At 44.0% G+C, this 24,340-nt stretch overlaps 1 protein-coding gene across 2 annotated transcripts in view; it reads right to left on the reverse strand.

Moving 5' to 3' along the window:
* Positions 1 to 24,340, reverse strand: part of cpne2 (copine II) — a 242,180-nt gene that overhangs the window by 186,297 nt on the left and 31,543 nt on the right. For both annotated transcript variants that reach the window (XM_078211019.1, XM_078211020.1), the window contains exons 5-6: positions 20,458 to 20,529; positions 15,880 to 15,963 (exon numbers count right to left, since the gene is read on the reverse strand). In XM_078211019.1, coding sequence (XP_078067145.1) covers positions 15,880 to 15,963; positions 20,458 to 20,529 — 156 coding nt within the window. The remainder of the gene's footprint in view (positions 1 to 15,879; positions 15,964 to 20,457; positions 20,530 to 24,340) is intronic.

Below are 24,340 nucleotides of genomic sequence, written 5' to 3' on the forward strand. Positions count from 1 at the left end.
GTTGTCAGCGTGCCTGACTTTCATGGTCAATGGATAAGAAGCTGGATCAATTTATGTTGAATGAGCTTCCTAGAGCAAGGCCAATATTTCACCAGTTCCAGGTGGTGACCAAACAGGCCTCATACTGACTAGAATATGTCTCACATGCGCTTCTACCATTGATATACTTACGCAAAACTGACAGCGAGTGCTGTGTTAGCCTGAACACTTTTGTTCCAGAACAAACTACTTTCTCAGAAGACTAAGGAAATTTGGCATGTCAGCTACGACTCTCACCAATTTTTATAGATGCACCACAGAAAGCATTCTTTCAGGTTGGTATGGATCTTGCTCTGCCCAAGACCTCAAGGAGCTACAAAAGGTCGTGAATATAGCCCAATCCATCACACAAACTAGCCTCCCATCCATTGACTCTGTCTACACTTCCTGCTGCCTTGGCAAAGCAGCCAGCATAATTAAGGACCCCACGCACCCCAGACATTCTTCCACCTTCTTCCTTCGGGAAAAAGATACAAAAGTCTGAGATCACGTACCAACCGACTCAAAAACAGCTTCTACCCTGCTGCTGTCAGACTTTTGAATGGACTTACCTTGCATTAAGTTGATCTTTCTCTACACCCTCGCTATGACTGTAACACTACATTCTGCACTCTCTCGTTTCCTTCTCTATGAACGGTATGTTTTGTCTGTATAATGTGCAAGAAACAATACTTTTCACTGTATGTTAATACATGTGACAATAATAAATCAAATCAAATCAAACAGTAAGCTGGTTCTCTAAGACTGTAACACCAGTCATGATCCTTGTGGTCTCCTAGCTGAATGTATGAGCATGCCAAGAATGTGTTGAAGGAGGTGCCCTTCTGGCTGTAGTAGTCATGTGATTAGAAGGGCTGAAATGTATGGAGTTGTGAGTTTAATATTGTATCTGCCTTCTATGGCTGTTGATGCCTTTTGTTCAAGATCCTAACCTCTGGAATTCCCTCCTGAAACCTCTCCATCTATCCACCCCTCTTTCATTCTTTGAGATGCACCTTTAAAGTTACCTCCCCAACCGATTTTTAGCTCATCCACCGTAATATCCCTAACGTGGCTCAATTTTTCTTTCATTGTGCTTTGTTGAAGCATCTTGGATTGTGTTATTGTATTACAGACTTGATAGAAATTCAATTTTCTGTTGTTATTGCTAGTGGTGGCACGAACAAAGACAGAAAGGCTGGTCATTGTTTTTATTGACATTTCATAATCCTTACCCTCTCACCTAGGTCATGGAGAAATGTCTTCCTGCAGGCCAGGGGCCTGAATCTCTTGACCAGAGATAAACTTCCAATGTTAGGCAGAGGCCTATGAGATCTTTCCCAGCACACAGCAGATAATGTTCAATGACAGTCAGAATTCCTGATTCTATCCCTGGGATTCCTGAGTTCTTACTTTAAAACATGTAGGAAATCACTCCCATGCTCAAAGCTCCAGATAGATTTAGGCATAGTGATTAGGCTCTACTCTTCAGAGAGACTCTGCCTCACCAATACCTTCATTTCCATTGTCCAAATTGTTTTATTTAACTCCTCCTATGGGCTGTTGGAATTTTAGTTGAGTTATTTCAATGGGTTGGTAAGAAATTGCTGCACTGACTGTCCATCCCCATCAGGAGGTCTATAACCTGTTCTCAGGAGCACACCCAATGGCATATTTAGCTTTCCATTGACACTTTATGGCATAAACCCCAGTGTACAAATGGAGCTACATTATTTTAACCATTCATGGTTTCTTAGCTAGCAGCAATTTGTCAACCATTTCAACGGTTACAGTTTCTTCAGGATTGTGGTACAGTTACCAACTCTGGTATCTTCAGGAAACAGCTGCCATTAATTTAAGCCAAGTTTATAGAGAGAAGCATTATGAAGTTTGCAGGTGACACAAAACTTGGTAATGTGTCAGTGATGAGGGTTCAGAGTGACAGACAGAATAGGGAATTGGGCAGAAACATGCCAGGTGCTGTTTAATATATAGAAGTATGACGTGATGCAATTTGGAAGGATTTGCATGGAAAGACAGTATAGTACAACGGCACCATTTTGAAAAGTGTAGATAAGCAACAGGACTTCAGTATCCATATACATAAATCCTTAAGGCAGAGAAAGTTGATACGGTGTTTAAAAAGAATATTAGTTACTTAGATTTATAAATGAAGCAATAAAAACAAAGAAATTGTGCGCATGCGCGCACGCGCTACACCACAGTTCAGGAAATGTAAAGGCTTTAGAAAGAGCACAGATACAGCCTTACGGGGATGTTACCAGAGATGAGGGACTTCAGTTATAAGGAGAGATTGAAAAAGTTGCTTGGAATAGAGAAAGTTAAGAGGGACGAGTGGAGGTTTTCTAAGTGATATGGGGTTTTGACAACGATGGAGACAATTATTTCTTATGGAAAGTGTATCAATATCTAGCAGCCATAGATTAAACAATAATTGGCAAACGCTCTAGGGGGTACATGTGGAGATACGTTTTGCACTCAGAGTTGTTGGGATTTGGAATGCGCTACCTGGAAAGTAATTCTGCAAGTAACTTTTAAAGGGAGTTGGACAGATGAGGAACTTAGGGCTGCAAACAATACACGGGAATGTGGGATTAAGCATTACTGCTCTTTTCCAGAGTCAACACAGAATGAAAGTCTGAATGAACTCCTTCTGTGCTACAATTCTATGACACAGGAAGATAAAATCCCTTTCCAGTGGAGCATGATGGGCTACATTTGAGAGAAAGAATTTTTTGTTTTTTTAACCAGTCTGTACTTTTCCCTGATTCTGCTCTAATATCCAGTTGCAAATTTATAGCCACTTCTGCAGATGGCCCACACTCTCCATGATGTGTGCTATTTTTAATGAGTAGCCTTTACTTGCTGTTCTTTTAGTCAGTGGGATGCCATTGAATAAATATTAATTTGATCATTTAAAATGATTTCCCCAGTGTGAGTTCACATCTGCAAACCTAGAACTCTGGAGGAAATTACTGTGCCTTACACAACACAAATGCCAAAACCATTTCCTTTCCAACATTGAAGATAGAAAGGAAGTTTTTAAGCAAATAAATGTTGCTGTCTCTCCCCCTTCTTAAACACACAGTGGGATATTTGACTTATTGGGGTCAGGTTATGTAAGAATTCAATGTAGGAAAGATAAGGGAGAAAAACAGGAAGGCAGTACAGCAGGGTTTACGAGTAAAATAAGAAAATAGAGGCGGGTTTGAATTATATTTATATAAATGCCGACCGTAGGCTGGGATTTTCCGCCCTCGGCAGTAACAGGCATCATCCCGCTTGCAACAATGCCCGCCACTGATAGAGCCAAGGAATCATAAAGTCATAGAATCCCTACAGTGCTAAGAGGCCATTCAGCACATCGAGTCCATACAGACAGATACCCAAGGCCGGAATTGAATCTGGGTCCCTGGTGCTGTGAGGCAGCAGTGCTAATCACTGTGCCACCCTGTCGCCCATATTCGCCCAAATGGTCAGCTGCAGGTACAGACTGGCATTTGAGGGGTACAGTATAAGAGTTTTACAGAGATGTGCCTTAGACCAGGTCAGGTCTGGGTTGTAAATATTGTTAACTATAAAATGGGGAGGATGGATTCACCAGGAAACAAAATATTGATATTATTCAAAGATCCATTTGTACACTAAAATGCAAGGATGATGCAGGGAATGGGGAAAATGCTGAATCTGTTTTTAGTTATATTTAAAGAATATGAAAAGGACTGTGTCTTCAATTGGAGTTCATTACAAACTAAACATAAATGGAAATAAGATAATGAGAAATGTAGACAAATGTGTAGAAATGCTATGAATAAATTAATAGTTGGTTTAAATATCCAATGATAGACTAGAGTAAAAGTAATGTAAGTGACAAAGAAGGAGAGGGTTTTTTTTAAACTGTGTGTGACTGCTTTTTAGATAAGTACGATTTTCACACAAAAACAAAACTCAGAAAAAGCTGGAAATACTCAGCAGGTCAGGTAGCATCTGGAGGGACCTGCTTTACATGAACATAATTGATGATCTCGTTGGCATAGCAACGCAAAGTTAACTTCAAATCGCAGGAGACCTGCACATTGATAAACCCAACAGAGACTCCTGATAGGGAGTTTAATATGCTTTGCCTGTGAATTACGACCATGAATGTTATGAAGCATTTGTTAACATATTGAACAACGATTAAGAAAAATAAACGTCGCCATAAAAGACTTGTAACAACTGTTTGCGGAATGAGGACATTTCCAAGTAGATTGAAATCAAATGGGCCCATGGTGCAAATAATAAAATAATTAAAACATTCATTCCCTTGACAAACTTTTGATATATTTAGATAGAAATAAACTTCAGCAGCAACAGAGATCATCTGTGATTGCATTAATTCAAGTGCTGGGGTCAGACCGCTCTCTGGTGGGGCGGGGGAGTGGGGTGGTGTCCACTGCCACTCTGTGTGCGGTCGGTGGGGAGGAAGGGAGGGTCCGCTGCCACTATGCGTGCAATCTGTGGGGGGGCAGGGGGCCACGATCAGTCTGGGTAGCGGGGGGGGGGGGGTGGAATAAGGGGACAGTAATGTTGTGGGGGTGGGGCAATGTCTGTGGGGGCCAGGGGGAAGGCTTTATCCGGCCCGGGAGCGATGTGTAGCATTTCTACACATTTGTCTACATTTGTCATTATCTTCATAGAAATCATAGAAACCCTACAGTACAGAAAGAGGCCATTCGGCCCATCGAGTCTGCACCGACCACAATCCCACCCAGGCCCTACCCCCATATCCCTACATATTTTACTCGCTAATCCCTCTAATCTATGCATCCCAGGACACTAAGGGGCAACTTTTAGCATGGCCAATCAACCTAACCCGCACATCTTTGGACTGTGGGAGGAAACCGGAGCACCCGGAGGAAACCCACTTATTTCCATTTATGTTTAGTCTGTAATGAAGTCCAATAGTTTTTCTACTTGTTTACTGCGCATGCACCATTGAAGGCTCCGATCGGAGCTGCAACGTTTCAGGCGCGTTAAGCCCCGCCCACAGGCTTGGGCAGCACGATCCAAAATTACTGCTATTTTTTCAGGCAGAGTGCGTATCGGGGTGCCTGAGAACTAAGGTCTAAAAATCGGATCTGAAACACTCCCAGGTTCAGCACTTAGAATCAAAATGGTAAAATTGGGCCCAGAGTTTCAGATACCTACTGCTCTTTGTGAAGAAATCCAGCTCTATTTCCCTCTCAATCACCTAGCTCGAATTTTAAGATTATGTCCCCATGTTCTTGACCTGTCCACCAGAGGAAATAATTTATTTGTAACTAGCCTATAAAATCCATTTACTATTTTAAGCTCCTCAATCAGATCACCTCTCATTCTCCCATTCTGATGGTTGGATTAAGTGCAAGGAAAGGACAGATTGCCTCCACATTCACAGAACTGAGCAGATGAATGAGGATTAAGTGAAGACAGGGAAGGACACTAGTGAGACAGAACTAAAGACACACAGAGATATTGAAAGATAAATGGGAAAGGAGGAATGAGGAAAGGTTAAAGTGACAAAGTGAGAGAAAAAGGAAAAGATAAAGACAACCACTTTCTGTCAACCATTAGCTGCTGACGAAAAGGAAACCTGTAATAAATCAGATTCGTTTCATTTTCAAGCCACCATCAACTGGACAAGTTGCTGCTAATAAGAATGACATTTTAACCAATTGCACAGGATAACTTATTGCAACAGAAAGGTGACTATGCTATCATTGTCACTGACATTATGAATAGGTTTAGTTTTCATTAAACCGGGTTTAGAAATTGTAGATACCCTCCAACTAAAGGACATCACTTTTTTCAAAAGCTGAGATTTTAATGCATTTCATGTCATTAGTCGCACATTTGTGATCTATCCTGCATAAGTCCTCAGGAAGATCCTCATCACTGTTAAATTAAATTGAACAGGAATTAACAGGCAAATTGCATTCCGTACGCACTATAAATTAAAATTAAACCAGCTGATACAACAAAAAGGGATCCCGTCACTCAATGGCGTCAATCTCGACCCCACAATCTTTCAAAGCTCTGTTTTCTCATGTTTTCCAATTCCAGCTCCTCTTCTACCAGCATTTAGTCTCCCCAGCCAACAGCAGCACACAGCCAACCCGAGTCCCGCGGGCCCAGTCTTCACCAGAATGGGAAACATCTGTCGAACCTCCTCACCTCCGCTTACGACGGTCTTGGTGGCTGCGGCAACTGTGTATTTGCCTATCTTCAGCACCTAGATCCAGCCTCCCTCCATCTTCTTCAGCCTGCCTGCGTACACCACTAGGTCAACTAAGCTTGGAGAGCTTTGTGTTTTTATATAGTTTCAACCAGTTGCGTTTCCCCAGAAACCTGAAGTTTCCGTTTTATTTTTCCTATAAATCTGAAAATTTTGTTTCCTTTTCAGGTAGGGTCCAACACCCAAAAAATACAAGTGATGAAACCACAAATCCCTTCACACAATCAGCAGTCTCCATAGGGCTGGCATGGAATTTAACAGTGATGAGGATCTCCTGCCTTTCATTGGCCTCTCCCTTCATATGCGCCCCCCCTATACATGGCCCACCTCCCCCCTTTTATAGCCCTACCCTACTCAGGCTTCTCTCTCACTCAGGCCCACCGTCACATAGGCCCCACCGCCACTTGGCCCCACCCCCATGGCATATTAATGGTGCTCATTCAAGCACTGCCAGGGTGTTAGGTGGGCACTGCCCAGCTATGCCCCAGACCACCCAGGGGCTTCAATGGGTTCCGATCTCCCCGGTGTGACCATGGGGCACCTGGTCTATGCTACTGCAGAGCTGTAGTGATTCTTGCCGGCGTGACATCTCGCCAGCGAGGGTGGAAGCATCCGGGACGGTGGAAACTATGCCAATCCCACTCAGCACATGTTAATGCAGTCAATTTAATGTTAATTCTGGCCAGTAAAAAGGGGCCAAATCAGATTTTTGGTTGCTCATGCTATCCCCCAGTTCGCCATGCTGATTGACTGATGCGGCAGGCCAGTTAGATCATGCTCTTTGCATTTATATAGTGCCTTTCATGTTCTTAAGACACCCCATTGTCCTTGGAGTCATAGAGTCACAGAGGTTTACAGCATGGAAACAGCCACCTTCAGCCCAACTTGTCCATGCCGCCCTTTTTTTAAACCCATAACCTAATCCCAATTGCCCGCATTTGGCCCATATCCCTCTATACCCATCTTATCCATGTAACTATCTAAATGCTTTTTAAAAGACAAAATTGTACCCGCCTCTACTACAACCTCTGGCAGCTTGTTCCAGGCACTCACAACCCTCTGTGTGAAACAATTGCCCCTCTGGACACTTTTGTATCTCTCCCCTCTCACCTTAAACCTATGCCCTCTAGTTTTAGACTCCCCTACCTTTGGGAAAAGATATTGACTATCTAGCTGATCTATGCCCCTCATTATTTATGGACCTCTATACGGTCACCCCTCAGCCTCCTACGCTCCAGAGAAAAAAGTCCCAGTCTATCCAGCCTCTCCTTATAACTCAAACCATCAAGTCCCGGTAGCATCCTAGTAAATCTTTTCTGCACTCTTTCTAGTTTAATAATATCCTTTCTATAATAGGGTGACCAGAACTGTACACAGTATTCCAAGTGTGGCCTTACCAATGTTCCTGCTAGGTCATAGAATCCTATTGTGCAGAAGGAAGCCATTCAGCCCATCAAATCTACACCGACCACAATCCCACCCAAGCGCTATCCCCAGGTCTCATGGTGTGCAGCAGCACAGGTCCTGCTCTTTGATAAATAATGGCCAGAATATTCCGACCGTTCTCACCGACGGGATCTTTGCAGGTCTCCTGGCGGCCGTGGAGGGGTGCACAGAAGAGAAATCTCATTGAGAGTGGTGGGATGTTTCTGTCACTATGAAACACGCTATGATGGGAGCGGGGGGGGGGGTGCGAAGAATATCTCACCCCTTGCTTTCTCCACAGCTGTATAAAATGGGCAAAGGGGCACACACAGTGAAAACAATGGGCTACACACAATATCTAAATTTTCAAGGATATATTGCTTGAATGCTAATTAAATGCTTCTGATGTCCAGTCATTGTTACTAATACAAGCAAATACAGTGGTGAATTTGCACACAGCAAGATTACACAAACACCAAAAGAGATGAATGTCCAGTGAATTTGTTTGAGAGTGCAGGGGTAATTTTGAATTCGAACAATAACTTAAGATGGAAGATTTTGGATCAGCTGTCCAGTATTTATCACTTTCAATTTTTATTTCCATTGAGTTTAATGGAATCAGGAGAGATATTCAGCTGATATTCCCTGCTTCAAACCACTGGCAAAGTCAAAAGTCAGGCAACACATTCCCGATGACAATAACCACTGCTTAAAAATCTTTCATGTCACCTCTTTTTGCCGAACCGGAGGATGCTGCCTCCTCTGTCACTAGAAGTAGTTTCTCCTTATTTACTCCATCAAAACCACTCATGATTTTGGACGCTTCTATCAAATCTCTTAAACACTGATCTCAGAAACAGCTTCTTCATTGCCTTTGCATCATTAAACCTTACAATTCTAGAAACTCCCTCCGGCACCCTCTTTAAGCCCCAACATCCTTCCTAAAGTGTGTTGTTCAGAATTGAACACAAATACTCCAGCTGAGGCCGAAGCAACATTTTATAAAAGTTACGAATAAACTCTTTGCTTTAACAGCCTTCTCAATTTGTCCTGTGAAAGATTTGTGTAGATACATCCCCAAGCGACACTGCTGTTAAAATTGTATAACTTATTTCACATTGCCTTCCCTCATTTTCCTACTAAAATGCATCACTACAAAACTTCTCGGTATTAAACCTCATCTGCCATGCGTCCATACATTTCACCAGTCTGCCCATGCCACCGTGAAGTCTATCCTATCCCCCTCTTGTTTATTATGCTTTCCAGTTTTGTGTCATCTGCACACTTTTCAATGATGTTCTGTATACCCAAGTCTAGGTCATTAATTTATATATGTATATATAAAAAAGAGCCATCATCCTAACACTGACACCTGGAAAAACACCACTGTGTTATTTATACCACAAGATCTTTTACAACCATCTGGACAGGCAAACTGAACCTTGTCTCAATGGCTCATATTAGAGAAAGCAGCACTCCCTCATTGCTGCACTGACACTTCCACATCACAGTTAAGTGGTTGTGGGTTCAAACCCCACTCCAGGACATGGTCTGACCCTGAAGAAATAACTTAATATTTGTTGAATGTTGTTAAATGTCTCCATTGGCACGGCGGATACACAGTGGTTAGCACTGCTGCCTCACACCGCCAGCGACCCAGGTTTGATTCCCAGCTTGGGTCACTGTCTGTGCAGAGTCTGCACCTTCTCCCCATGTCTGCGTGGGTTTCCTTCGGGTGCTCCGGTTTCCTCCCACAGTCTGAAAGATGTGCTAGTTGGGTGCATTGGCCATGCTAACTTCTCCCTCAGTTACCCGAACAGCACCGGAGTGTGGCAACTAGGGTATTTTCACAGTAACCTCATTGCAGTGTTAACATAAGCCTACTTACAAGACTCATAAATAAACTAAATTAATCATTATTATTAATTACTAGGTTTTTTGATCCTAGATTTTTAAATAATCTTATTAAAGTTTCATCATGATATTTCAGCTTCTATCTCAACCCCACGTGTATATCCTAATTTTTATTCTCCTTTCCATCAATTTATTTTAAAAGTTTTTACTATTAGTGCTTTGCATTTCTAACATTCAACAAATATTAAATTATTTCTTCAGTTCATGTCCTGGTGAGGGGTTTGAACCCACGACCGCTTAACTGTGATGTGCAAGTGTCACTGCTGGATGCTATGAAAATGCCAACAAGGAATAGCACCGAATGTCTCAAAACCCGGATTTTAAAGTCAGCGATGAGGTAAGAGCACTCGCCACTGACCTCAAAGAAAACTTTGCTGAGAGATCTAACGATCTGCAGTGACAACTTTAACTCTGCCACTGTGCAACTGATTGCAGTGTAGTTTAAATATGGATCCCCAGCATTAAGCTGCAGTGAAGTCATGTAGCTATCTAAGCTGCCAATCACATTAAAGAATTCTCATAGACAACAAACCAGGAAATCATTTAAATTGCAATATACACGTGGGGTTGAGATAGGGGCGGCAAGCTGGCACAGTGGCTAGCACTGCTGCCTCACAGCTCCAGGGACCCGGGCTTGGGTCACTGTCTGTGCAGAGTCTGCACATTTTCCTCGTGCCTGTGTGGGTTTCTTCCGGGTGCTCCGGTTTGCTCCCACAGCCCAAAGATGTGCGGGTTAGGTGGATTGGCCATGCTAAATTACCCCTTAGTGTCAGGGGGATTAGCTAGTGTAAATACATGGGGATGATGGGGATAGGGCCTGGGTGGGATTGTGGTCGGTGCAGACATGATGGGCCGAATGGCCTCCTCCTGCACTGTAGGATTCTATGATTCTAGAAGCTGAAATATCATGGTGAAGCTTTAATAAGATTATTTTAAAATCTAGGTTGAAAAAAGCCTAGTAATTGATCATAATGGAGACATTTAACAACGTTCAACAAGTATTAAATTATTTCTTCAGGGTCAGCTCAGTTGTTCACAGTACTTGTTACACAGCTTACCGATAAAAGACCAGTTACAGCTCAGTGAACAAGGATTCACTTTCTTGGTTGTTTCTACTAGCAATACCAAAGTGGCAAAAAAGCAAGTTCTCATCAAATCCACTGATCTTGCTATTTGCTGGCTCTGGACAGGGAGTGAGGGTGGTGGGGAGAGATGGGAGGACAGAGTGCAGTCTGTCACAGAGCGCCAAATGACACCTGAAACTACAGCTTCATATGTGTTCATTCCTGAAGTTGCAATTAGATTCAGAAGGGTAATGACAGCAAATGCTGAGCAGTTCACAATCAAACACAAACCCCGCAAATTCCGGGTCACTGTCTTTCAGGGAGCTGAGCTGCATGTCTCTCCCTCAGTGCTGTAAAATTCAGTAATTTCCTCATGACGTATTGCATTCACTCCTGGGCTAATGCAATGACATGGCGGCTGCATGAGACATATCTGGTGTGCCTAATGACACAGCATGCTGCACAAAGCAGGAAGATTCCAGCTTCAAAAAACAAGAGTCCATGTTTGATCAGCTAACTTCAGCTCCTGGAGATGTCAGACACGTCATCTCTTGCGAATGCATTTATGGCGAGAGATGCAATTTCCGAGCCTCGCTCATGATCTTGCTATTTCTCTTCTAAACCCTATGGAAAAGGTAAGGCTTTTCCCAAAGTTCACTGTGATGGCAGTTTCAGCAGTTGCAGTGTGGAGAGTTCAAAATGGACAATGGCTGATATGGTGAAACTGCATTGCAGGCAGCGTCAGTAAGACAATATGGTAGTTACCGGCGATGGAAACATTCCACATACATTCTTGCCTTGTTGTGACATGTACTTTGAGAATGACGCAGGTTATAGTTTAGGTTTGTTGATTTCCTTTGCTGACGTTTTCTTTCTCTTTGTTAGTCGTTATTGCAGAGCAGTGAAATCTCACATTACAGTGGAAAGGATGGAGTCAGGATACAGACTGCTATGCATGGCGATCCTCACTCCGCCAGCTCTATGCAACCAGCCCAGCACCTCAACCGTGGGTTACCCTTACACAGTCACAAATGCCCGCACACACACCATGTTTAACACCTTACCATCAATCTGTAAAGGAGCGAGAGACTTGTACATTAAGGTGCATAAGATTATGAGTATGGATAGGGTGGATAGGAAGCAGCTGTTCCCCTCGGTTGAAAAGGTCAATAATAGGGAGACATAACTTTGAGGTGAGGGGCAGGAGATTTAGAGGGTATTTGAGGAAAACCTTTCTTCACCCAGAGGGTGATAGGAGTCTGGAATGCATGAGGGTTATGCCTGGGAGGGTAGTAGGGGCGGGAAACCTCACAACCGTTAAAAAGTAAATGGATGAGCACTTGAAATGTCATAACATTCAAGGCAATGGGGAAAGCACTGGAAAGTGGGATTAGTGTAAATTTACTGTAGTTTTGTTGGTGTAGACTCGATGGGCTGAAGGTCTCCTCTGTGCTGCATGACTCTATGGGCCCAATTTTACCATTGCATCGCGCCCGTTTTCGGGTGCAAAAACTTGGTAAAGACTTGGTAAATGAGGCAATTAGCACAATCCGCACCCGCGTCATCTCAGCAGAGGTCTGTTTCGGGTGCTCCAGCTTCTGAGGAGGTAGGTGCAGAGCTTCCAACGGCTCTCTAACTCAGATTGGTGATGGGGATGGGGGGGTGGGGGCGCGCAGTTCATTCTCTGGTGGGGGGGGAGGGGGAGGTGGGTCAGATGTATCTGTGGTGGGGGTGGAGGACGAGGAGGGAGGTCAGATGGATCTCTGGTGGGGGGTGAAGGGGGGGCAGGGGCAGGGGCAGGGGGTCACGATCGGTCTGGGTAGTGGGGGGGGGGGGGGGTGGTGGAGAAGGGGGACAGTTATGTTGTGGGAATGGGGCGATATCTGTGGGGGCCATCGCTCCGGGGCCGTTTTATCTGTTTTTTGTGGGGGTCATCGCTCCCGCTTTTCGCTCCTGGGCTGCCTTATCTGCTTTTTGCAGTCCGGGGGCGATGTGACAGGGGCGCGTTTTTTCAAATTTTTTTCGTACTGTGCATGCGCAGTTCAAAGCTCCGATCGGAGCTGATGCGTTTCGGGCACGATAAGCCCCGCCCACAGTGCGATTCAGACACGCAATTTTTTTTCCAGGCTAAGTGCGTATGGGGGCGCCCGAGAACAAACAGTTTTCCAAGTCAGATCTGAATTGCGCCCAGATTGAGCACTTGAAATCAAAATGGTAAAATCGGGTCCTATGGGTGGAAATTTCTGGCCGTTCACACCGGTGGGATTTTCTGGTCCCATTGCAGTGAATGGAGATTTGGCTAAGCACCAAATTCTCCGTTCTCAGTTGTAGCGGCAGCGGGACGTGAACGGCCGGTAAGATTGTGCCCTGTGCCTCTCCACGGGATATATAGCAATAGTGTGCCGTCCAGTCTCAGTTAAGACATAAGGACAAAAACAATTGGGCAGGATTTTCCAGCCCCTCCAGCCAGCGGGATCTTCTGGTCCCATCCTCAGCTAATGGCACGTCGCATCCACTGCAGGAAAACTCCCCCCCCGCGAGGGGGCCAGAAAATCCAGGCCAGAGTGGTCTCTTGGACATTGCTGCTTCCAGGAACCTGTGGTCAGTGCTGCTTTACTGCAGCTGTGATTAGGGCTGCAAGGGTTGTAAATCTTCAGACAAGCTTTATTCACCCTCTCTGGATTGTTTACATTTCAGAGAGGGAAGAATGATGAAAGATCTATAAGGCTTGTTGTATACATAATTCCAAGATTATTTTGTAAAGTGCAAACACTTAATATTTTATTCGACTGTAAATTATTCTATCTGCAGGAGATGCTATTATGCAAAAAGCTGAATTTGCATTTAGCAGGCTGCCCAGCTCTCCTGTTTTTCCAGTTCAGTATAATCTCCACCACAGCGCTGAATGCAGGGATTTGTTAGTTATTCCTTGTAAAGCATTTTGATTTCTTGAGTCTGGTGTAGATTTACATATTGTTTCAGTATTTTTCCTAACAACCAAATGAGGTCAACAGCTCTTATACCATTAATATTTAACAGGAGATGTTTTGACTTCAGAATTCAAGTATCCAGCGCCTTAGGTTTTTTCTTTCTATATTGGTTTATGTTTGAAAAAAATAGAAACTCATGATTTATGTAGCAAATCTATTGTAGTTTCTTATTTATGAGATGGTAGAGACAGCAATACTGCTAACCCCAGTGACCCCAAGCTACAGAAGAGAGGCAAAAGAGATTCAAGCCAAGCTTGCCTAAAAGGTACAAAGCTCTCCACACTTGAATAGCATACTGACAGCCAATGTTTTGGCTCGCGCATATAGTGTGTAACTTGGCAAGGTACTGGAAAAATTACCAATACCTGTAAGAACTAAATGAGTGAGACTTTAGAGCCTACAGGAGGGAGGGAATAAAACTAATATGTCGTCATAAATTGGTACTCATGAGGAGAATACATTTCCACATGGATCAAGATAGGGTGCAATTCACCTTGGGAAAGCAGCATAGAAAAGGGCAGCAGAATGGCTAATCACATAACAATAACAGTGGCATTGTAGTTAGCACTGCTGCCTCACAGAGCCAGGGACCCAGGTTCGACTCCGGCCTAGGGTGACTGTTGAGTCTGCATGTTCATCCCGTGTCTCCGTGGGTTTCCTTCGGGTGCTCTGGTTTCCTCCCACAGTCCAAAAGACATGCTGGTTAGGTGCATTGACCTTGCTAAATTCTCCTTCAGTGTACCCGAACAGCCGCTGGAGTGTGGCGACTAGGGGATTTTCACAGTAACTTCATTGCAGTGTTAATGTAAGCCTACTTGTGATACTAATAAATAAACTTTAACTTAAAACTAAATTTATCCAAACATTTAAAGCAAAAGTTATAAATCTTGGAGAGGATTGGAAAATCCCTGCATCTGAGCCTTGAATGGGATTAAAAGAGAAATCAGATGCTTTACAGATGCAGAAAGGAAGTCAATAATATTTCATTGTTAATTCCTGCATGAGCTGCAGTGTCTCTCTGTGGAAAGCTGCTTGACAATTCTTATCGATTGCCAGTGATTGCTGGACTGTCAGACTGATTGAGAAGCAGGCCCATATATTAACAAATGAAAGAATGCTCCTTGCTAACATAGGTGTTCTTGAGGGAGGCGAGCTGGATAACTCGAGGGATGAAAGCTTACAATGGATTAGACTCGAGCCTCACCACTGGACTGCAAATAGTGCCAGGACTGGAGTGGAAAATGAACTGAATTGATCATTCAGTTTATCCTGCTCTGTGTGTTTCTTCTCCAGTTTTGAGATTTCTATACATGAAGCAGGTTGTTGTGGCACTGACAAATGGTCAGCAAAACATAGGTGCAATTATAGACGTAGAGTGATGCATGGTGGACGCTGGGGAAATAATGATGAGGAGCGCAGAATAAATGGATGCAGCTTCCTCTTCTTTTCATTTTGATGGCTATTAAAGTTTACAACAGTTAGGATCCTTCCACCCAAGAGATAACTAATGAATAAAAATATCAGCAGTACCCACAGTTGCTTGTGGCGAACTCTAGCAGACTTCCAAGTGATTCAAATTGGGTTTTAATAGAGAGAGGACAGGCTGAATTGTACTTTTTATGGGATATGGACTTCACTGGCAGGGCCAACATTTATTGCCCATCCCTAATTGCCCTCGAGAAGGCGGTGGTGAGTGGCCTTCTTGAACCACTGCAGTTCCTGTGGTGTAGGTACACCCACAGTGCAGTTGGGGAGGAAGTTCCAGGAATTTGACATAGCGGCAATGAGTTAATTAAAATGTATTTCGAAGTCAGGGTGATGTGTGACTTGGGGGTTGGGTGGGAGTTGGTGAGATATTGCAGATGATGACTTTCTCATGTGTCCATTGCCCTTGTTCTTCTAGGTGGCAGAGATGGTGGATTTGGAATCTGTTATTTATACCTTGATTTCCCTGCTCGCCTGCATCCCCCATCAAACCCCCATCCCTCCCCTGCCTCCTCTCCCCCAACCACACATCCAACTGGCAAACTATATGTTGCAGTGCCTTGATACCAGTAAATGGGATACAAGAGGAAGGATTAAGCTTAGTTCATGCAAACTAAACCCATCATCCCTGTGACCATTTTCGGCCTGCACCCTCACCACATTAAAAGAAGACAATTCCATTCAATGAAAGATCAAAGAAAACTACCTCCGTTCGATGTACCAGCATCCATTTTCCATCTTCCTCTTGTTTGTAGAATTCTAAATAAGGGTCGGATTTCCCAAAGAGATCCTACAACAAAAGAATAGAATGAGAAAAGGTCCTATTCAAATAGCAATTTTATTACTATCCATGTTAATATCTTACACCTCAAAACAACTTATTTTCTTACTTATTCTGCGAAGGGTACTATTCTGGTTAGAAAAAGATTTTTTGGATGCTTTGAAACTCAAGAAAGAAACCAGTCTGTAAAGCTGAGTTAATGCAGATGAAAAGCCTCGCAATGCAAGAATGATTCCTAGACTATATACATACAGCACTGGTAAAGCAGCAGATGAACACTCTGTGATGTTCCCGACTCCCTATATGTGAACAGCTTGAAAAATTATTTAGCCTCTGGAGATAATCAAAATGTTTCATATTTAATATGAATAAGGAGCATCTCTCTGCTGCTGTAGTGCATTAACCAGTCATACCTAACTTACTGATGAGTGGTATGCATTTGTGTAAGCTCAGCAAGGCTGCACTCCTGCTGTGGGGCTTCTCAAGAAGAGTGAGTGTGTTGGAGATGCAGAGCTATGGATATAATAAACACTTCTTACTTTGGTCGCTGTCTTGAAGCATTCTGGCAAACACGCCACCTGATGCTCTGGTTTGAGCTCCGAACGCATATTACACCCCATCTCCCCCCTCCCCCTGCTCCATACACACCACCACAGTGTTCTTCAGATTGAAATTGGTATCCTCAGTGGACAAACTGCTCCCTTTTGCACATAGTGCAGACTATGTACAACATTGGCATATTCAATAAATGAAAGCAAAGAAGCCTTTCATGCTTAGGATTGAGGGGAGGGGGAATAACATTCCCTGAGCTACCCCAAGTCACCTCCTCCTTCATACAGCGCAACTTAAGGAGAGCAGTCAGTTTGTACGATTAATAATTCAGGGAGAAAATGGACTCCGAAAGCACAGCAAAAAAACACAAGGAACTGGATAGTCTGATCGGGTCGGAAAATAACCTGGCTCCAGTATAAGGGACAAGGCACTTCACCTTTTGAAGTACACACTTACAGCAGGATAAGGGGGAATGCTCTTGGCATGGACCTGCCAAAGGACACCAAGATACCAACTAGCCCTTAGCTTCGCGGCAAGATTCACCACTGGACCATCACCCAAGGTGATTATTTTTGACAGGAACAACTCTCTGCTCAAATATTCCAGCAAGCGCCTCTTTTCCCAAGCATGCTGTTGGTCTGATTTTCAGTCACCTTTAACATACCTTCAGCAAAGAAAGCAGGGAGTGCTCTCACCAGTGGGTGAACTACACTGATTACTATAATTCAAAAGCCTGTAATTATACAGTCCAACCCGTACATACTAAAAAAAGCACCTCACAAAGGCAAAATTGAAGGAGAAAAAAGATAAGAGCCAGTAAGTTAAAAATGTTTCTTGTTACCTTTTTTACCCTAGCGCCATATACAGGACTAATGCAGTGGAACTAGATTAAGGCTCAGTGGTAAGCCAATAGTAAACTGGGTTTATAATGCAAAGTAGTCAGGAGATTACAGTGATGGGTGGGCATGCTGCAATTAATATTTTTGAAGTGTAATTTTCTCTTTGGAGGAATTAATGAGCATGCACTGTGACTATACAATTGTATCCTCAGTCAGAATGCAGCATATAGTATCCCTGTCTACTGTGTACTCAGTGTCCAAGGAATGGCACTAAATCATAGCTTCACTTCAAATGCATTTAGGTGCAGAAATATGGTGCAAGGACGTCAGCAGTCATTGAATATTGGATCCAAAGGGTATTCTCCACATGCAAGTCTAGAGTGTGGTCATTAGCAGGTAATTGACCACAAGATCGAAATGGGTGGGGGAATAACAACTCAGGTCAACTCAGTCCTCATTGACACTCATTTATAAGAGAGGTCCTTGGTAATAATCATGAAAGACAATCCTACTTGATTTTTCTCTCATCCTAAATTGGGAATTGTTATTCAACTAAAGGCTGGTGAGGTAACTGAGCCTCGAATCTCCTCAGACGTACATCAGAGTAAGTTTTATACTGACTGGAAGTGTCCCATTAACTATCCTAATGCAAGAAATGGGATCCCCAAGAGGACCTTATTTGTTCTATTTGTAATAAAGACATTTTGAAAATTTCAAAACAGCATTGCAAAGGAGAGAAGTTATGCTAAACATGTACTGGGCCTTAGTTAGATCACATACTTTGTGCAGTTCTGGTCATCATATTATATAAAGGATATAGAGACACTGGAGAGGGTGCATGGATGATTTACAACAATGCTACCAGAAATGTCTGCGTATACAAATCAGGAAAGGATTGACAGGCTGGGACTCTTTTCTCTCAAAAATAGAAAGCTGAGGGATGACCTAGCATAGAGAGAATATTCCATCTTGTGGGGAAGATCATAACCAAGGGCCATCAACGCAAGATAGTCACCGAGAAATCCAATAGGGAATTCAGAAGAAACCTTTTCCCCCAAAAAGTGGTGAGAATGTTGAACCTGCTACCACAGGGAGTAGTTGAAGAAAATAGCATTGATGCATTAAAGGGAAGCTGCAAGGGAGAAAGGAATAGAAGATTACATTGGTGGAGGAAAGATGAGGTAGGGGTTACGAGATGGGGAAAGATGGGGGGAGGCTCTAGAGGAGCGTAAACACCAGCATAGACTGGTTGAACTGAATGGCCTGTTTCTTTGCCATATATCCTATGTAAAACTGTCCTGCCCCCTAAGTCCTGGAGTCCAAGACCATTTTACAGTCTTGTTCGAACAAGACTGGAAATTCCTGTGCGTAGTAAATGGACATTTCCGTTGTCCGCTCCTCGCCCACTCCAATTTCATGGCGGTGAGGTGGTAGAATTCTATAGTTAGTAGAAAGACACTTTAAAAGCTGCTGCATTTTATTAAAGGTTGCCAGCACTGTGAATCATTCTGCAATGAAGATTTTCTGAGAAATTATACAACATTAATTTTAAAAGGGATTCACTTGTCCTCATGATGGTTAGTATTGATCTGTATCAAGCCATAGGGAACATCAATCTTTAAAAAGCTAAGCATCACTTTGGAAAGCAACCAAATCATCACACATGCTAGTATTAAAATGCATGAGAAAGATGAAAGAATTTTCTCTTGTAATAATGGGCAGAATTTCCCCCCAAAATTCTAAGTGTCGATTGGGTGAGAAAACAGTAGGTTTTCTCGCTGGTTTTTTCAGCGAGGTAACAAACACAAATTTTTGGCACTCTGTGCAAAACAGGAGCCATCACGCAATTCTCGTCAGTGTGGGGGATAGAGCCTAATCTCGCCTGGGAAGCCGGCTGCTGAGCTCTAGGGGCGTCATTGCGCATGGTTCCCCGATCTCCCAGTGCACTGGCAGATCTCCTTTCTGGGCACAAAGCTAATTTTACCCGCAAAACAGTGCCGATGAGATCGGGAGAGCGAGAAACCGGATGTGAACCTGATTTTTCACCTCTCGACCTATCTTACCAGCTCATCATGCCGATTGATCAGCGTGGTGAGCCGATAAGATTGCACCTATTATCTTTCTTGACCTCAGAACATCCCAAAGTGCTTCAGAGCTGAAGAAGTACTTTTTGATGTGTAGTCATTGTTATAATGTAGGGAAATATGACACCCAATTTACAACAACAAGGTCCCACCCACAGCATAGAGATAAATGTCAAAATGGTCTGATATTGGTTTATTCACTCGGACACTGGGAGAACCCCCTCACTCTCTTTTGAATAATGCTATGGAATCTCTTACTTTTATTTGAGCAGACAGATGGGGCCTCGGCTTAACATCTCTTCCAGTGCTACAGCATTTCCTCAGTTCTGCTCTGGGAGTGTCAGCCTGGATGACGTGCCCCAGTCTGCGGATTGTGGCTTTGAGCTCGTGATGCTCAGACTTGAGAGGTGAGAGTGTGACCGACTGAGCCAAGGTTGACACAGGTGACATACTTCAAATGTTTGAGCTGAAGCGTTTGCCTTCTCAGATGCCGTGACCTCTTCAAGAAAATACTTTGATGCCGAAATCCTTCCCTGTCCTAGCCGATTATCATTAGAAATGTTCCAGACCCTGGAGAGACACCTCCATCAACAGAATCACCACAAGCCATCATTGTTTGAGGTTGCAATTACAAATCGAATAATTTAGGGGATACTCATTTGCTACGAAATTCCCAACCGTTTCACACGAAGCACCATAATGTTCTGCAGGAGCAGCAGGTGGATATTGGACAACATTATGGGCAGGATTTTAGGTTGCGACTGCCCCAAGACTGGAAATTCCCGTCTGAGGTCAAAGGACCTTTAAATGGTCTGCCAAATTTCCACCCCGCCAGTGATGATTCCGGAGGCAGGTGGGACTGGAAAATGTATCCCATAAACAACAAAGAAATCCAATTGAACCTTTGTTTGGGTTTCATAGGAATGTTATAGTGGAATATTTTAATTTGACAGTCAGAAACATAATGGAGTGGTCTTAGGCATGAATATACTCGCACACTATAAACCATCTCATAGGTTTAGGCCTACCTTTTTGTCCAGCTTTCTTCCAACCATGCTGAGGGTGATTACTCTATTATCTGAAATTTCTTGGGCACTTATCTGTAAATGCAAGAGAAGATGCATTAATATTTCATTTTGTAAATTTATTCACGCAGCTACCGCCCAACACATCTGCTGTACACCAGGTGGGTGACTTTATAATGCTTTGGCATTCATACCAGCATAAAAATAACACTTGTGGAGGAATGAGGATGAAGACCAGGACTCAGATTCCTGGGTTGAATGCACAGAGACAAGAGAATTCCTGGCTCCATGAACCCAGCCTTTAAAATTGGCTGCCCGGACATCGGATTTTCCATCCGGAGGGAGCAGACTGGAAAGAACTGAGGAGGATGTCAGGTACGGAGGTGGGCGGGGCAGAAGGAATGCCTCAGGGCTCCAGCACCGTGTCCAAAATATATAAAAAAGGAATAAAACATGAAACCTCCCCCCCAGCCCTCACCCCTCCACACATGCCAACCTACACCACCTCATGCTCCCACCAACCCACCAATGGCCCCTCAAGCCCAAGCTATGCCCCCTACCTATCCCCAAGGCCCTTTATAGCCTCTATGAGAACTTAGTGTCAACTCATGCCAACGCACCACACTTTGCCATTACACCTACCATGCCAACTCATCTGGTATCCACCATGGACAGACCTCAGGATCCATGCAGAGATGAGATAAAATAATGTTCTAAGTGACCATTACAGACCACTATATTGAAAAAACACTTCCGTTCATAAAAACCCATTTAATGTATTCACATTCTTTTAACTGAATAAAGTCTTATAACAACAACAACGTTTCATTCAAATGCACAAGTCCCTATAACAATAAACAATGGAATTCATCCCATGTCAAATAATCTATAACCACTTGTAGCTGTCAGTCAAAATGTGAAATGGCAGGCACCTTACTGTGATAACGGACAGTTGTGAACTCAGTCATACAGCATTAACCCATTAATGGAAACCCTCAGGTTTATGTCAACAGGCAGAGTGAAATAACAACAATCATATTTTTCAAACTTTCCAGACACTTTTTCACACATATAAAGGGCAGAACTTTTAAATAACTCAACAGCTCCCTTTGCCAGGTGCTTGACATTTTTGACAGCTGATTGTGACAGGTCTGTGACAGTCCAAATGAGCTTGACAATAATAAGTTTATGCACTTTGTACACATCTTTACTCCCACTTTTAACAATTCCAAAGGGCACCTTACCTCCCCCAAAGGATACCTGACCTATCCCAGAGGACACCTGGCCTCTACCAAGAGGCACCTGTTCTCCACCAAAAGGTATCCCAGGACCATATCCAAAGGAGTGCCTTACCTCTGCAAAGGGATACCCTGGCAATCCAAATGAATTGACAAAGTTCAGCCTACTCTTACCAGGTCTAATCTGCACGCATTCCAAGGGCTGAATAATACGGTCATGTGCCGACAGTGGCTCTGCACGTGGAAGCTGGCGACATTCTGACTTCCGGGTCCGCCGTCAGTGTGCGCCTGATAATTACTGCAAATTAGCAGCAAGGGTGGGTTAGAGACAGTCATCCAGCCCAAATGAATGCTCAAAGCTGGATGTCCCAGCTCTGAGGCCACAGCAGAAAACTAGAACAAGGTAACAACCAGCACTTTAAAAGGACCCCTGGGACAGGACAGCGTCAGGTGACCTATCAGTCTGGCTGGGTAAGTCAATTTAAATTTTAGTTAATCCCTGCCAACGACTTCAATCTTCATTGGTGGCAGAATTTTTTAAAAATAAACAACTCACCCACCTTTTGGCATTGAGAAGTTGTACATTTATTTCCATGCAGAAATGTCTACGCCAAAGAGAAAGGGGAGAAAGGTTCTAGAAGGGGTGAAGCTGCCCCCAGATTCAGTGAGGCAATCCCTGTAACCCTCCTTCATACAGCATATGATTAATGCGATCAGCTCACACTGAGAAGAAGGCCAAGAGTTCGCTAAACTCCTTCTGTAGCAGCAGCGTGGCATACTACAGAAACCTTTTGCCATAATGAGGAATCCTGGTGTCATAGAACCATAGAACCATAGAAAATTACAGCTCAGAAACAGGCCTTTTGGCCCTTCTTGTCTGTGCCGAACCATTTTATGCCTAGTCCCACTGACCTGCACTTGGACCATATCCCTCCACACCCCTCTCATCCATGAACCCGTCCAAGTTTTTCTTAAATGTTAAAAGTGACCCCGCATTTACCACTTTGGCCATGTCATGGCCATCCACTTGACCATGGCCAGGGCCATTATCAGGAGCAATGCTGTGGCCCTTCAACTCATCATCACCATTATCCTCAGATGATTGGCTGCCACGTCATCATCCTCCAAGGTATCTCCTCCTTGGGTGGCCATGTTATGGAATGCACACCAAACCACGACCATCAGGGACCCACATGAGGGGAAGTAATGTATGTACCTGTCCAGGCATAGGAATCACATCTTTAAGAGACCCATGGTCCGCTCCACTATGATCCTGGTGCTGGCATGGTTCTCACTGCACCTCCTCTCGGCGTTGATTCTGGACACCTTCACAAGTGTCATTAGCCATCTTTTCAGTGGATAATCTGGATCAGTTAGTAGCCATCCCTTCGAGGATGAAGCGGTCTGGAATCTGTGAGTTTCTAAGGATGTATGAGTGTGACAACTGCCCGGGGACCTGGCACACATCTGAATGACCCTCTGATTATGGTCGCACACGAGCTGCACAGTGATCAAGTGGAAGCCCTTTCTGTTCATCAAGGTGCAGGGCTGTCCAGCAGGAGGCTTATCAGCTACGTGAGTGCAGTCAATGGCGCCCTGCACCCCGGGGAAACCTGTACTCTTTGCAAATCAGTGAGCTCTATCCATTTGAATTTGGACATTCTGGAGAAAATAAATGTAATTCCCAGCACTTCAGAACATTGCGTCAATGAACACCTTGATGCAATGGTGTGCTGTAGGCTGCATTACCCCACTACGATCTCCAGAGACTGCCTAGACTGAGTCTGTTGTGAAGAAATAAAGCACCACTGTCACCTTCAATGTGGCAGGCATTGGGTAGCTCCCAAGGCAATTGGATGAGATCTCCCCTGTGAGCATCTCACATAGAGATGTCACCATCACTCTTTAATGTCTGATGCCGGAATTTTATCGCCTCGCCCGCCCGAGGCTCGTAAGATCCCGCCCGAGGCCAACGGAGAATGCCGTTCTGCGAGCCTCGCCCGCGCCGATTCTGGGGCTGGCGAGGCGGTAAAATTCCGACCTGAGTCTTTTTCTGCCCTAAGTCACACTCAGTTGCAGATAGTTCATTTGCTGCCTGTATACCCTTGGGGGTGGCATAATCTGGCCTGTGCCTCTGATGAGGGTTCCTGCACTCCTCCTGACCCTCGGGGTGTGGTGCTGCTCCGTCCCCTTTTCCTGAGAAACGACAACATTCTGAGCCTCCCTGTGTTTCGTTCTTCCTCTCACCCAACTTCCCCTCCTCCACCTAATCCTCATTGGAGATTGTATCTCCAACGGAAAATATTCCATCAAAACAGCCCTCTGAATCAGAGATAAAAAATGTCTTCAGGGTGCCTCTGTCCATTTACATGAGCAGCCCCTGGAGCCAATAGAGTTTGAACTACAAAGCTGAGACTCTGACCTTAACTGCAGTTTAAAAACCCACCCAAATGAGCTAGCCTTTAAAAACACAGATTCCTCACCCGCTGCAAACCCGACCCTGAAGGCGTATTATTGCCCTCTGACTGTATTGTGGCAGCAAGATGTAATCAGCTGAATTGCCTTGTAAATTGATAATTAAATAACGTGGGTGTGTTTCTGACTTTTTGGGCCGTCTGTGTGCCATATTCCCCTCCTTTTAGGGAGCT

The sequence above is a fragment of the Mustelus asterias genome, chromosome 4 (genome assembly GCF_964213995.1).
Source record: "Mustelus asterias chromosome 4, sMusAst1.hap1.1, whole genome shotgun sequence".
NCBI classification, from domain to species: domain Eukaryota; kingdom Metazoa; phylum Chordata; class Chondrichthyes; order Carcharhiniformes; family Triakidae; genus Mustelus; species Mustelus asterias.